A 16,483-nucleotide genomic window follows, 5' to 3' on the forward strand; every position below is an offset into this window, starting at 1 on the left:
AGCAGAAATTTCAATTGATTCACCATTACCTTTTTTCTTAAGCATGACGCTCCTTCGGCTCTCTTCCCTTCTGACTTCGGCAAATACTTCGCCAATGGATGGGAGAGGAGGTCTGCCAATAATTCTTCCTCGCACTTCATCGAATTCAATGTTGAGACCGGCAAGAAACTTGTAAATACGGCTGTCTTCCACAGTTTTCTTGTGGTGGTTGCAGTCGTCAACCGATTTCCATTCGTATGTGTTGAAGATGTCAAGATCCTGCCACAACCTTTTCAACGAATTGAAATATTTGGTGACGGAATCATCTCCTTGACGAATCTCTCCCAACTTCAAAGTTAATTCGAAAACTTGAGATTGATTTCCTAGGTCAGAATACATCTGACTAACATTATCCCACAATTCTTGTGCAGTAGTATAGCACATGTAATTAGAGCTTATATCCTCCTCCATGGAATTGACCAACCATGTCATAACCATGGAGTTTTCAGCGTCCCAATTGTCGAACAGCGGATCATTAACAGCAGGAGCCTTCTTGTCACCAGTGATGTAACCGATCTTTCCTTGCCCACGGATATACATCCGGACAGATTGTGACCAGCGGAGAAAATTATCACCATTTAGGCGGATGGTGGTGATTTGGACAGAGTGAGAGTTGGACGTTTTCACCGGAATGGCAGCGGCAGGGGTTGAAGTGGTTCCGGACGTGACTTCCGACATGGCTATGACGGTTTTAGGGCTGTTGTGTTTTTTGTTGCTCTGATACCAACTTAGAAAATATAAAGAAGAAGAACTCCGAAAATATGAGGAAGAAGGAATATATTTCTGTTATATTCAAAACTTCTTATCTTACAAGACCAAATGACACTCCTTATATAGGAGATATTACAAACATCATCATAACCCATTATAAGCCACTTACATATTATATATTACCACTATCTACCACTATCATATTCTATACATGCCACTATCTACAACTAACACCACTATCATATTCTATACATGCCACTATCTACAACTAACACCACTATCATATTCTATACATACCACTATCTACCACCAACACCACTATCATATTCTATACATGCCACTATCTACCACCAACACCACTATCATATTATATGCATGAACACAATTTCCAGCATTACCCTTTTGTATTCATGAAATGTGTAGGGTCAAGCTCCAGGGCGCATCCACAAGCCGATCACTGTGAGTAATATCAATATTTGAAAACTTGTCAATGTCCAATTGTTATTCCCCTATAAATATTATGAGTTGTTAATTGGGATTGTGGACAAAAGTCTGACAAGAATAAATGAACGAATGGGCCAAAGGCCGTTTGACATGAACGAATGGGCCAAAGGCCGTTTGACATGAATGAATGGGCCAAAGGCCGTTTGACATGAAGGAATGGGCCAAAGGCCGTTTGACATGAAGGAATGGGCCAAAGGCCGTTTGACATGAACGAATGGGCCAAAGGCCGTTTGACATGAACGAATGGGCCAAAGGCCGTTTGACATGAATGAATGGGCCAAAGGCCGTTTGACATGAATGAATGGGCCAAAGGCCGTTTGACATGAATGAATGGGCCAAAGGCCGTTTGACATGAATGGAAACCCGGATGGGCCAAAGGCCAGAATGTTTGGAACTACAGTTACTTGACTTGCATTTCGTATAGTTATATATATTTTGCTGTTAAACAGAAGTATGAATTGGGCCCAAGGCCGTTTGGAGCATGTTGATCTACATATTGTTATGTAACTGTTATATTTGATATTATTCACTGGGCTATCGCTCACGCTCATTCATGTATTTGTAGGTGAGCCAAGGGAAGTCCAAACCCAGCCCCAGTGAAGTCTGCTAGGAACAACAGGAGTTTAGGGAGAGTCAGCCTTGTGCCTCGCGCATGAGACCATCCTTGCCCTTTTACTATGTACCTATGTTTTGTCTCGTTGGCAAGGACCCAGTGCATGTCTGTACATAGTCTGTTATAGGTTGACTCGTTTTGGACGATCCTGTCTGTAATGAATTTTGTGAAGCTGTACTTTTGATGTGAGTTATTAACGTATCTGAGTATGGGTTGTTTGATGTGCATGTAAGCACGGCTCTATGGACAAAGTTTTTAATTTTGCTTCCGTTTGGCCCCCATTAACTCTGTTAAAATACGTTTAGAACAGTTTGAGGCCGTAGGTAATCTCATGATTACTGGCCGGTTACGTCCTTAACCCACGGGGGCGGGTTCGGGTCGTGACAGGTTTAGTGGAGTAGGTGAGGTGGTAGTGGTGGTAGGTGATGGTAAATTCTAACAAAAAATATATGAATAATATATATATATATATTTTGTTTCAATGGCAAGTGGAGGTGTCAAATAAAGAAAAAGTGAAATTTTCATATTTTCGATGATAGCCTCCATCTACATGCAAATGCTTGAATAATCAATGGAGTAATGCTGCTGGAAATAGAGACTGAAGGCACTGCTTACACGACATGGACAAGTCGACACAATAATTTTGAAAAAACTGCAGGACACAAAACATGAGGGACATGCACAAAATACTTGATTTTATATATCTATTATACACTATATATATGAATATTTCATTCAAATATAATAAGAAAATTTGATATCACGCTAATTTCTTAAGTTAAAGGAGGATGGATTAATAGGTATAAATTTACGTTGTTTTCTTTTATTATTAGTCTAGAGTTTTTTTTTTCAAACTTGTTATGTGTTTCATGTATGTGTAGGTTATGGACGAAAGTGTGTCCCAAGAGTCCGAAGCGTGTTTGAGTCTAAAGAAATTTGAAAAATAATAGTACATGTTTGGACGCGTGTCCGACACAATGTCACAAGTGTCCAATGAATGTTGGGAAGTGTCCAACGAGTGTCAGTGTCCAACAGAGCGTGCCACTTGTCCATGCTTCTTAGGTTAAATGTGTTTATTTTCAAGTGGTTTCTTTGGTGAAGCTCCCCCCGCAAGAAAGTATAGGAGTTGGCCTAGTCATTCTACACAAACATTTTAGTCATGTGCATTTTATTATTATTATTATTATTTGATTAGGCAAATTGTTGTGACATTGACGCTGGCATAGAGTATGAGCATTGGCCTTTTCAATTATGTGAGATTTATGTTATTTGAAAATATTTCGACTCGTATGGTTTTACTAAATGTGAATGTTGAATCTCGTAACCATATAATTATGACTCTTGTTGTATGTTGTAGGAATCAACTTACTCAAGGACGTAAGGTGTTGTTTTCACTAGACATGATATCGAATCTTGTTCAAAGGGTAAATATATTTATTTATTTTTTGTATTATCAATGAGTTGAATCAGTAGATTTTTCTTATTCGTGATGAGTTGTGTCTGGTTTTGAATATGAATAAATAAAGGAAAATTCGGTTTCATATAGTGAGAAGAAATGAAACCAGCTACTTTTTGTGGGAACTTTCTATTTGATAAGTTAGTTCTGACTACTAAATAGTGGAACCTAGCTTGGTTTCGTGCAACTTCAGCCCTATGCTGCACACACTTTTATTCTACTTGAGTATAACTTTTGTGTGTGCCAAAGTACAATAGTATCTTTTGGAGAGAAAGAGAGGAGTGAATCTATCCATTCATTTAATCCATCTTTTGACTCATATCACGCTAGAGAATATTTCTTCAATTTTAATTAAATTTCTCTTTAATGAAATCCTGCAAGAGTTCATCTTACTTATTGTTGCTTACAGGAACACTCAATTTCAGCTGTCATAACTTCAGTGGCTAACATGATACCTCAGGTTTGTTTTCTCTTTGTTAGGATTTTTATCCTAAGGAATTTAATGGTTTGTGTTTTGGCAATACTTCTCTTGACAAAACTTGATATCTTGATTATTGATTAGTGTTTTTGTTTTTCATTATTTCTTTGGCCATTATTTTCTTTACTTTGTTTATTTGATGATGTGATGTTGTATGGGACGGAGTGTTGGGCAACCGAGAAACATGTAGATAAGATGAGGGTTGCTGAGATGAGGATCATAAGGTGGATGTGTGGCAAGACTAGAAAAGACAAAATTAGGAATGAGTATATTCGGGAATAGGTAGGAGTAGTACCGATAGAAGATAAGTTGAGAGAGAAGAGATTGAGATGGTTAGGCCATATTCAACGGAGACCAACAGAGGCAGTAGTGAAGAGATGCGATGCAGTGACGGTAGATGGAAGTGTTAGCGGACGGGATAAACCTAGATTGACGTTGGCTAGTGTAGTAAATAGAGATATGAATCTACTTAACTTGACTAATGAAATGGCCTTTGATAGAGTCACGTGGAGAAGAAGGATTCATATAGCCGATCCCATTTGATGGGACTTAAGGCTTGGTTTGGTTTGTTTATTTGATGATCTTTCATTATCTTCTTGGCCTGATAATTTGATTGAAAGTTTTCTAAACAACAAAAGTGACAGTTTTTTGTCAAAGATCAAGTGAAGTTTTTGGAGGCTCGAGATATTGTGCTAATGTTAATTTGAAAAAGAAAATTTGTTTTGATTTCTCGGTGAATCAAAGCAAGAAGCAACAACTTGCTTTGATTTTGTTCATGGCACATGGCAGACAAAATAAAGTGAATGGGTAATGGAAAAGGCTAAAGGTGATAATGCTTTGAAATGTGCTGATGTCTTATTTAATTATTTAATAAAACAATATACAATTTGTGGAAGATCTTGTTGGAATGCAAATTGATTGTCAAAGCACATGGGGAAAAATGAGTGTACAACTCAGGGTGGCTGTTTGTCGGAGCATTTAGCTGACAGCACATGGCCAAATTTGTGGACTCAAAAGCAGCAACAAAGCCTGCAAGAGCAGCTGGTCAAGCACGCTTAATCGCACCCGCGAATATTACCATCGCGCCCGCGATGTTCATGGAGCCCACGATTAGCTCGCAATTTGGAGAATCCGAAAATCCAGCTCCCAGTATTTTTTGACCTGTGCCCACGAACTAAAGACCGCGCCCACGATGGTGGACACTTCCTGCTCTATTTAAAGCAAGCGTTGCTGAATTGTTTTGGTACCTCTCTAAGATTATTTTATATCTCTCTCAACATATTTTTAATATTTCTAAACTTAGTGAGAGATCTATTTTTGAGAGAAATAATTTTGAGAGAAATATTTTTTTGAGAGAGTTTGTTTATTTTTGAGAGTGATCTTTGTAGTGAGGTTTCATTTGTAACACTGTCATATTTGCTTGATGATCTATTAATTCTTAAGTGCTTCAAGTTGATCATCAAGCCTTTTGTAAAAGTTTATTCACATCTTCCCAAAAGTGAACCCTCTTGGTGGATTCCAAGATTGTAGATTTCGGTGGTTTCCGAAATCATTAGCATCGTGGCAATTCGACAACCGTGGTGGATATCTAGTGGAGATTGTGGAGGTACTTGTAGAGTGAGCAAAGACGTGTGTCGGTGAGTGGACTCGTAGTGCCTGGATTGGCCTTTGTAAAATATCTCTTGTACTACCTTTTTTTCATAGTGGATTATTCGTTTGGCCAGGAGCCTGTGGTTTTTTATGACAAGTTCTGGATTCCAATTGTGATTTTCCACATAAAAAATATCTTGTGTTGTGGATTGATTTTCTCTTTCTCTCTTATTTACATTGATCATGATTGTTTAATTTTTAATTGGATTGCCTAAATCGATAATCATGTTATACGGGACGTATCTAGATTTTCAAAAGGATTTTTCGATAAAACTAGATTTTTCACTCTTCCACTAGGGTATCCTAGTAGGAAACAATATAAGGTTTGAACGTCTGTAAATGTATTTGGCTGGTATCGACTACAAGCTGATCTTTGTATTTAGGTATACTAGTTTCCTAGAATTATGACATGCACATGAAAGATATTACTTAAGCTACAGTTTAGTTGATGAAATTATGTGAACTCATATAAATAATTTATATGAATGTATGGATGTACGGGTGCTTATCTGTAAAAGGTGGAAAATGTAGTGCAATGCATTGCTTTTTAATGTGTCATGGTTGACACCATTATTCTTTGACCTAGTGAGATTCAACAGATTGGTTATATCTTGCTACTTTTAGTTTGTCATCTTCTACTTTTTTTCTTCTCTTGGTGCAATGGTATAACAATGGGACCATACAAAAGTAATGGTCTTCGTTTAATATTGTTGTCCGCATTGTTATCAAATTGCGAATTGAATTGTGAATTGTAAGATTGACTTTATATATTATATTATATAATTTATGTATGTATGAACTTAGAAAATATGAGGAAGAAGGAATATATTTCTGTTATATTCAAAACTTCTTATCTTACAAGACCAAATGACACTCCTTATATAGGAGATATTACAAACATCATTATAACCCATTATATGCCACTTACCTATTATATATTACCACTATCTACCACTATCATATTATATACATGCCACTATCTTCCACCAACACCACTATCATATTCTATACATGCCACTATATGCCACCAACACCACTATCATATTATATACATGCCACTATTTTCCACCAACACCACTATCATATTCTATACATGCCACTATATGCCACCAACACCACTATCATATGCCACTATGTTATTAACACAAATTTCCAGCACTCCCCCTCAAGCTGGTTTGAAGATATCTTCCATAGCCAGCTTGCTAGTCAGCTTATCAAATTGCTTCTTGTGTAGTCCCTTCGTTAACACATCAGCTAATTGTTCACCTGTTGGAAGGTAGGTCATACAGATTATGCCAGCATTGATTTTCTCCTTGATGAAATGTTTATCCACTTCTATATGTTTTGTGCGATCATGTAGAACTGGATTATGAGCTATAGATATAGCTGCTTTGTTGTCACAATAGACCTTCATAGGTGTCGGGTGAGAAAACTTTAATTCTTCAAGAATTCTTTTAATCCACATTACTTCACAGATTCCATGGGCAACAGCTCTGAACTCTGCTTCTGCACTACTTCTAGCTACCACATTCTGTTTTTTACTCCGCCATGTAACTAGGTTCCCACCTACAAAGGATCAGTATCCGGATGTGGATCTCCTGTCTGTAACACTTCCTGCCCAGTCTGCATCTGTGTATACTTCAACTTGAAGATGTCCATGTTTCTTGAACAGTAAGCCTCTCCCTGGAGTTCCTTTCAAATATCTTAAGATCTTATAAACGGCCTCAAAGTGCTCTGCCCCTGGTGAGTGCATGAACTGACTTACCATGCTGACTGCAAAGGCAATATCAGGCCGCGTATGAGACAAGTAAATCAATTTCTCGACAAGTCGCTGATATTGTTCCCTCTCTTTGACTTCTTCAGCCTTAGCAGCTTGTAACTTCAAGTTAGGCTTGATCGGAGTCTCCACCATCTTACAACCAAGCATACCTGTTTCTCCAAGGAGATCAAGAACATATTTTCTCTGATTAACGAATATACCTTCCTTGGATCTTGCAAATTCCATTCCGAGGAAATACTTGAGGGCTCCCAGATCCTTAATGTGAAATTCTTTTGCGAGTTTCTTTTTGAGGCCTGCTAACTCTGCTTCATCATTACCAGTTAAAATGATGTCATCAACATAAACAATCAAAATTGCAATTTTACTGTTTTTTGAATGTTTATAAAATATTGTGTGATCTGCTTGACTCTGCGAGAAGCCACAACTGATAACTGCATTCCCAAAGCGTTCAAACCACGCTCTTGGTAATTGTTTGAGTCCGTATAATGACTTGTTCAATCTGCATACTCTGTCGCTTCCAAGTCTCTGCTCAAATCCCGGCGGTAGGCTCATGAACACCTCCTCTTCAAGATCACCATTGAGAAATGCATTTTTAATGTCAAGTTGATGTAGAGGCCAATCTGAATTTACTGCAAGAGATAACAGTACTCTGATGGAATTTATTTTAGCAACAGGAGCAAACGTCTCCTGATAGTCGATCCCATAAGTTTGAGTGAAGCCTTTAGCCACCAGTCTCGCCTTGTATCTCTCAACGCTTCCATCTGCGTTACATTTTATCGTAAACACCCATTTACACCCAACTGTTTTCTTGTCTTTGGGTAGATCAACTATCTCCCAAGTACCACTTCTCCTTAAAGCATTCATCTCCTCCATGACTGCTAATTTCCAATTCGGATCATCCAATGCTTCCTGTATATTCCTTGGAACAAACAAGTGTGAAATCCTAGATGTGAAAGCTCTATGATTTTTAGACAGTCTTTGATAGGAGAGGTAATTTGCAATAGGATGTTTAATGCAATTTCGGACACCTTTCCTAATTGCTATAGGAACATCAAGGTCGGAAATAGAAGGAATAGGATTACCTAAAATTTCGATGCCAGAACTCGGGTGGACATTCGGGTCATTAGGATGAACATTCGGGTCATTATTCCTCAGATGAAATCGCTTCCTAGTATAAACCTGAAGCTCAGGATTTAGATCATGTTGTAGTACTTCTCCCCCTAAACAAGAATCTTCATGACTAGGCACCATAGAACTTGGTTCTCCTAAGTGATCATTATCAGACAGATGTGGTTTTTGTGTAGGATAAATGACATTGGGGAGCGGGATAGAAATATCCCAAAAACGGTCTTCTACTCCACTTGTCTCCCCCTGAAGAGAAGTGTTGGGGAAATAGGATTTTGTTTCCACAAATGACACATCCATACTCACATGAAATTTCTTGGTTTGAGGATCGAAACACTTATACCCCTTTTTGTTTGAGGAATAACCCAAAAAAACACATTTTATAGCACGGGGGTCAAGTTTTGAACGAAATTGACTGGGAACATGAACATAGGCAATACATCCAAAAACTTTGGCAGGTAAATCAGAAAACAACCTCGTGTCAGGAAAAAAAGTTTTGAGACAATCAAAAGGTGTTTTGTATGTTAACACCTTTGTAGGCATCCTGTTTATCAAATAAGAGGCTGTTAAAATTGCTTCACCCCATAAATATTTAGGAACATGCATGTAAAACATTATAGCACGTGCTACTTCAAGTAGATGTTTATTTTTTCGTTCTGCAATGCCATTTTGTTGAGGGGTATCCCGACATGTAGATTGATGAAAAATCCCCTTTTTTTCCAAAAACTCACCCAACTGCTCATTGAAATATTCTGTTCCATTATCAGAATGTAAAATACCAATTTTGGTTTGAAATTGGTTTTCAATCATATTGTAAAAATTTGTGAATAAATTTTTCACGTCAGATTTTTTATTCATCAAATAAATCCAACATAAGCGGGTATGGTCATCAATAAATGTAACAAACCATTTTTTACCAGAAAGAGTAGTGATTTTAGAAGGGCCCCAAACATCACTATGAATCAAATAAAAAGGTTTGGAAGCCTGGTAAGGTTTTGGCAAATAAGTAGAGCGATGAAATTTTGCAAAAATGCAACTTTCACAATGAAAAGAAGAACAATCAATCCCTTTAAATAATGCTGGAAATAAATGTTTCAGATAAAGAAAACTAGGATGCCCTAGCCTATAGTGCCATAGCATTATTTTTTCTCGAACAGAGATTGAACTAGTACTATTAAAGCTCTGAGCTTTTTTATTACTAACAGGTACTTCATCAAAGTAGTAAAGACCTTCAAGCATCCTAGCACGCCCAATCATCATCCCCGAGTTCTGGTCCTGAAATTCACAATGGGATTAAAAAAATGTAACACGACAATTAGAATCCTTAGATAGTTTACTGACAGACAAAAGGTTACAGGCTAAGTTGGGGACGTGAAGAACAGCATTGAGATTAATTTTCTCAGTTAGTTTAATAAATCCTTTTCCTGCAATAGGTGAAAAACTACCATCGGCTATTCTGATTTTGTCATGACCAGAACAAGGGAAATAGGTACTAAATAAATGGGAAAAACTAGTCATGTGATCGGAGGCACCGGAATCTATGATCCACGGAGAGAAGTTTAGGCAAGAGAAGGCTTTAGGATTTCTACCTGTTTGTGCCAACAAAACACTAGGAGTACCGGATGAGGAGTTGGATTTTATCAGCTTTAAGAGTTGATCAATCTGCTCTTTGTTGAAGGGACCTGAATCGGCTTCATTAGCGGTAGGAAAGCCACGATTCTTCTCTCCTTGTTTGCTGCTTTTCCAGTTGACAGGTTTGTCATGGATCTTCCAACACGTTTCGCGTGTATGGGGAGGCTTGTTGCAAAAATCACACCAGACCCGTGGCTTATCATCAAACCTGCGCTGGTAATTTGCAGCCTTGTTGGCCGCAGCATCGCTAATTAAAGCAGAAATTTCAATTGATTCACCAGTACCTTTTTTCTTAAGCATGACGCTCCTTCGGCTCTCTTCCCTTCTGACTTCGGCAAATACTTCGCCAATGGATGGGAGAGGAGGTCTGCCAATAATTCTTCCTCGCACTTCATCGAACTCAATGTTGAGGCCGGCAAGAAACTTGTAAATACGGCTGTCTTCCACAGTTTTCTTGTGGTGGTTGCAGTCGTCAACCGATTTCCATTCGTATGTGTTGAAGATGTCAAGATCCTGCCACAACCTTTTCAACGAATTGAAATATTTGGTGACGGAATCATCTCCTTGACGAATCTCTCCCAACTTCAAAGTTAATTCGAAAACTTGAGATTGATTTCCTAGGTCAGAATACATCTGACTAACATTATCCCACAATTCTTGTGCAGTAGTATAGCACATGTAATTAGAGCTTATATCCTCCTCCATGGAATTGACCAACCATGTCATAACCATGGAGTTTTCAGCGTCCCAACTGTCGAACAGCGGATCATTAACAGCAGGAGCCTTCTTGTCACCAGTGATGTAACCGATCTTTCCTTGCCCACGGATATACATCCGGACAGATTGTGACCAGCGGAGAAAATTATCACCATTTAGGCGGATGGTGGTGATTTGGACAGAGTGAGAGTTGGACGTTTTCACCGGAATGACTTCCGACATGGCTATGACGGTTTTAGGGCTGCTGTGTTTTTTGTTGCTCTGATACCAACTTAGAAAATATGAGGAAGAAGAACTCCGAAAATATGAGGAAGAAGGAATATATTTCTGTTATATTCAAAACTTCTTATCTTACAAGACCAAATGACACTCCTTATATAGGAGATATTACAAACATCATTATAACCCATTATATGCCACTTACCTATTATATATTACCACTATCTACCACTATCATATTATATACATGCCACTATCTTCCACCAACACCACTATCATATTCTATACATGCCACTATATGCCACCAACACCACTATCATATGCCACTATCTTATTAACACAAATTTCCAGCATTTCTGTTATATTCAAAACTTCTTATCTTACAATACCAAATGACACTCCTTATATAGGAGATATTACAAACATCATTATAACCCATTATATGCCACTTACCTATTATATATTACCACTATCATATTATATACATGCCACTATCTTCCACCAACACCACTATCATATTCTATACATGCCACTATATGCCACCAACACCACTATCATATTATATACATGCCACTATTTTCCACCAACACCACTATCATATTCTATATACATGCCACTAAATGCCACCAACACCACTATCATATGCCTATTAACACAAATTTCCAGCATATGATTTATCCAAAAAAAATATATATATATAATTTATATATGTATGTACATATAAAATTACATGCATAGTGTTTAAGGCGAAGTAAATAGAATATACATATAAAACCATGTATTAATATAAATAATTGATCTCTTTTTTATTTCATGGTAGAGATTACCGAGGTGAAAACGGCGACATATCATGCGTTACGAAAAAATAAAATAAAAAACTAAATTGTTGTCATTTCAATGATTCTGAGTGAATCGCACAATTCACTCAATTTCCAATTCAACAACATGATTCAAATAATTTTGGTTGAAACTCATCGAATCGTGAATTGCACGGTTTTAACAGCCATACTTGTCCTTGTCCACATCTTAGTAGCAGGAAATTCCTACTTCGGTGACGTTTCTTACTCAAAAATGCATTTTTGCACTCCCAAGTATGAAGCTCACTCCCAACTGAGATAGAAACTCTTAACCATACAAATCTCAATGCAATAAAAGAAAAACAACTTAAACTTATAATAATACTTCCTATTTACATAATAATTATGTATACTTCACAAAGACAGTTTAACATCAGTCTCAAATATTTATTTGTAATTTAACACATATTACAACTAAGCAAAAAAATAAAAATAAAAATTGTTAGAATATATTTACATATATAATATTTAATATATAAAATATATGCCACTTCCATAGGCGCTCCCAACTTTAGAAACTTCTACATGTTCTAAGATGCATATCCTTTTTGTCAAAATGATTACAATAATGCAGTTGAATCTATGTGGTTAGTTCATGATATTGGATAACCATTTTTAGTTTTTCAGTTGATTACTTTTATAAGTTCCTAGTTTTGAATTTCTCTTCCATGGTTTTATGAAACCAAAATATTCAAAAATTAGGCATTAAGCACTGTAATTATGCCCAAGGTCTTGTGGCCTAGTGGCATGGGGGCAAGACATAAGTGCTTGCAAGGAGAGGTTGGCGGTTCAACTCCCTCCAGTGTTAATTTAACAACTAACCATTGACTTTTGTAGATCCAAAAAAAAAAAAAAAAGAAGCAGTGTAGTTATGACTCCTTATTGCAGCAGTTCAGTATTTCCCATGTGTATGGATTTCCATTTAATCTTTCTCAATGTGAAATATGACATTGTCTTTCTAATCTGAGGTTTATTTGGGTCAAGAATGTACATATCTACTGCATACATTTGCATCTGTTATATTTTCTTATCCTTTAGTTGTCCCATCTCACACTAAATTCTGTTTGATCTGGTTGCATTCAAGCTCATTTTTTAAATAGCTCTTCCTGTTTATATATCTTAGCAGTGAGCTCAAATAAAGAACTTTGTACCTTTTCCTTCCTTTCGGACAGCAATTTGTTATTAAAAGTATCTTATTTTGATGTATCATGACATTCATATTTAGTTGCTTTGTCACCATAATTGTGGTTCTATACTTCAATGTACTTTTACTAACAAACGGCAATTTGATCTATGACTTGATTTGTAGAAATACCTTCTTGAACAACGGGCAGTTATTGACAATGATGGAGGGAAATTGCTAAATGAAGACAATGACCTCAGATCTGTAAGTTTGAACTTAAGCAGTAATTTAGGTCTAACAAGAATTTATATCTTTATCATCCTGATGTCTTGCTGAAGTGGAGCAATTTTATTTTTATACCCATCTTGGCAATTTATTTATTTTGGCTATTTCTTTACTATGGTGTTGATGTAGCATTAAACTTGAGTTTGAACACTTACATGAGGTCTTGTGGAAGAAAATCTCATAATTATGAAGCTCTAAACATGAGTTTCAACACTTGAGATGAGATCCACTGGATGGAAATTTCATTAATAGGGGCTGAAGTTAGGGTGCTAGCTATCTCCTAGTTTCTATGTTCTTAATTTGGATTACCTCCTAATTATTTGTTATTTTTTTGAGTTATCATATTCCTGTATTTGCCTTAATCTAGAATCTAGGCCACACCAAAATGCACCCCCTTCCCTTTGGCCAATCCCTTAGTGGAAGCTTTCCTTCACAAATTCGAGTTGAGGATGGGAGTTAGTTTTATTGCTTATATTAACAATCACCTCCGTTAGAGTAGTTATTATTTTCTATTTTATTGTTCTTCTGTTAATATTTACTTAAGTTGAGGGTACAATGGTCATATCACTATGTTAGGGTTTGTATATATATTTTGCTGATGTAATTAATAGTTTCATTCCATATATATAAAAATTCTCTCTTCTCTTATCTCTTCTTCTTCCTCCTAAACCCTAATCCTAAATTGCTTCATTATACATTCTAACTTGGTATCAGAACAACAATCCATCTTTGTTTAGTGTTTATCAAACTCTTGTAGTTCTTCTGAGGCGAAAACGACATGCTGACGTCATCTTTCGAATAATGACGTAAGCGTGATGTCACAATGCTCCCTTTTTGGTCGCCTCTCTTCCTTGATGTTAATGGTGATTTTCTAGAATTTTTTGGGATCGTCTGATGTAAGTTTTGTATTTTTTGAATGATTTTCGAGTTGTTTGGTGTTATTTTTTTGATCTGTGATTCTATGAGCTATCTGCGATTTCTACCTAGTGGGTTGTCTTCTTTAGGAGCTGAAATTAGTATCTACACCTTTCTTGAGTGTTGTTTTGTGATTTGGTGCTGTTTTCTTGGAGTTTTTGTGGATTTTGGCTTCTCCCTATTCGGCAAATAGGAGGTTTTCCTCTTTGAATTGGTCCTATAACTTGGAACTCTCTTATTGGGCTCTTCTTGTTGCTGTGTTGATGCTTCGTTGTGTGTTGCTGTTTAATTGTTGGAGTTCTTGATTAATTGTTGCTGTGTTGATCGCTTGATTTCTGCTCTGTTGAAGTTTCTGGTTGTTTCTTCCATCTTCCTTTGGTATTATGGCTGAACCAAGACGTGCTTCTCAATTCTCTATAATTAAGGATGATGAAATACCCAAGTCAATTACCACTAAGAAATTAAACGGGTTAAATAATCTGGCTTGGGCTCATATTGTTAAGATTTTCTTATATGGCAAGAAGTCATAGTTGCTTACTGAACTTCCATCTACTGAGGATGATAAAGGCTATGATGATTGGTTGTGTGAGGATTCCTGTGTTATGGGTTGGATTTGGCATAGTCTAGAACCACATGTTGCTACTACCGTAGAATTTTGTGATACCTAAAATTTAGTATTCCCTTGTTGAATCTTTTTCGAATCAGAGTAATGTCACTCAGGTCTGAGTTATATGAGTAAATTTTTGCTATGCGCCAATCTGGCCGGTCATTTCTCGAGTATTATAGTAGTTAAGACCTTGTGGGATCAGTTATTGCAGCATCGGCCCTTCACTACTGATGTGAACAAACAGAAGCAACATTGAGAGGAATTTATGATGACTTCCTTACTTTCTGGCTTAGATCCTGAATTGAGGGGGTTCAAGGATCAGATTCTTGCCAGTGAGACTTTACCGTCTGCTGCTAATGCCTATTCTTGGATGTTACATTCTTCTTTGGGCCAGTCCCAACCCCCATCTAGGTCCTTTACATTGTCTTCTTCTGCCGTGGTCTTTAGTAGTGGTGATCGAGGGTCTACTCGCAGCGGTTTTCATGGCTTTTCTGGTTCATGAGGTTCTTATTCTGGTTCACAAGGTTCTCGTGGAGGTGGTTCCCGTGGTGGGGGATTTTGTGGTGGTGGTTCACGTGGAGGCGATAGTAGTGGACTTGGTGATCGCAAGTGTATTTATTGTGGTTCCCAAGGTCATATTGAACCTTGGTGTTGGCAGAAGTATGGCAAACCTGATCATGTACATCAGGTTGTGGATGCTCCATCCTCACAGTCATCCTTGTTTTCCATTAGTTCTGTTGCTTCTCCGGTTGATTCTCATGAGACTCTCACTATGCTTCTCCAGTTGATTCTCAAGACTTAGATTAGTGAGCTTACCACTCTTGTTCAGTCTCTCCAGCCTAATCTGCCTTCATCCTCTACTGCTATTATGATTAGTTCAGGTAATGTTGCATGTGTGGCCAAGTCTACTCAGCCTTGGCTTCTAGACTATGGTGCTAGTTCTCATATCTCTGGTAATTCCTCTCTTTTTGATACTCTTAGGCCTGTTGATCATACTGTTATACTTGCTGATGGATCTTCTCAACCTGTCAGTGGTCAAGGTCCTCTTCATCCCACTTCATCCTTTTCCTTACCATCTGGTCTTTATGTTCCCAAGTTTCTATTTAATTTGCTTTATGTTATCCAATTAACTCAAGCTCTCCACTGTTCAATAACTTTTTCTCCCACTTCATGTGTTTTACAAGACCTCCAGACTATGAGGATGATTGGTTCGGGGCATGAGAAGGATGGCTTATATTTTTTGGACACTGAGATTTCTCCTCCTCCTCAATCTACTGTGTTGAGCGCTACTATACCTCCTCTTCTGTGGCATTTTGGCTTGGGTCATCCCTCTTTGGCCAAGCTCAAGTTAGTTGTTCTTGGTTTGAGTCATGTTTCTAAGACTGAGTGTGAAGTTTGTCAACTTGGAAAGCATCATCGTAGTTCTTTTCCTAGTCGTAGTGTTAGTCGTGTGTTTGAGTCGTTTATTCTTGTCCATACAGATATCTAGGGTCCTTAAAAAACTCCCATTGTTAATGATTTTTTTTTTATTTTGTTATTTTTGTGGATGATTATTCTCAGATGACTTGGTTATTTTTAATGAAATAGAGATCTGATTTGCCTTCTATCATCTCTAAGTTTTATAATGAGATCTTTACTCAATTTGGGAAACGTATTAAGATATTTCTGTTTGATAATGTCTTAGAATATGTGTAGTATATTGTGACTACCTTTTGTGATACTCGTGGTATTATTCATCAAACTAGTTGTTCTCATACATCTCAAAATGGTGT

The 16,483-nt window shown here is 37.3% G+C and overlaps 1 protein-coding gene across 2 annotated transcripts in view; it reads left to right on the top strand.

The window, feature by feature from the left end:
• SRS2 (P-loop containing nucleoside triphosphate hydrolases superfamily protein) overlaps positions 1-16,483 on the top strand; it is a 59,595-nt gene that overhangs the window by 24,637 nt on the left and 18,475 nt on the right. For both annotated transcript variants that reach the window (XM_082878518.1, XM_082878524.1), the window contains exons 15-17: positions 3,225-3,291; positions 3,733-3,783; positions 13,091-13,168. In XM_082878518.1, the coding sequence (XP_082734644.1) occupies positions 3,225-3,291; positions 3,733-3,783; positions 13,091-13,168 (196 nt within the window). The remainder of the gene's footprint in view (positions 1-3,224; positions 3,292-3,732; positions 3,784-13,090; positions 13,169-16,483) is intronic.

Source organism: Camellia sinensis, chromosome 1 (genome assembly GCF_055761805.1).
Source record: "Camellia sinensis isolate YWXY chromosome 1, ASM5576180v1, whole genome shotgun sequence".
Taxonomy (NCBI): Eukaryota; Viridiplantae; Streptophyta; class Magnoliopsida; order Ericales; family Theaceae; genus Camellia; species Camellia sinensis.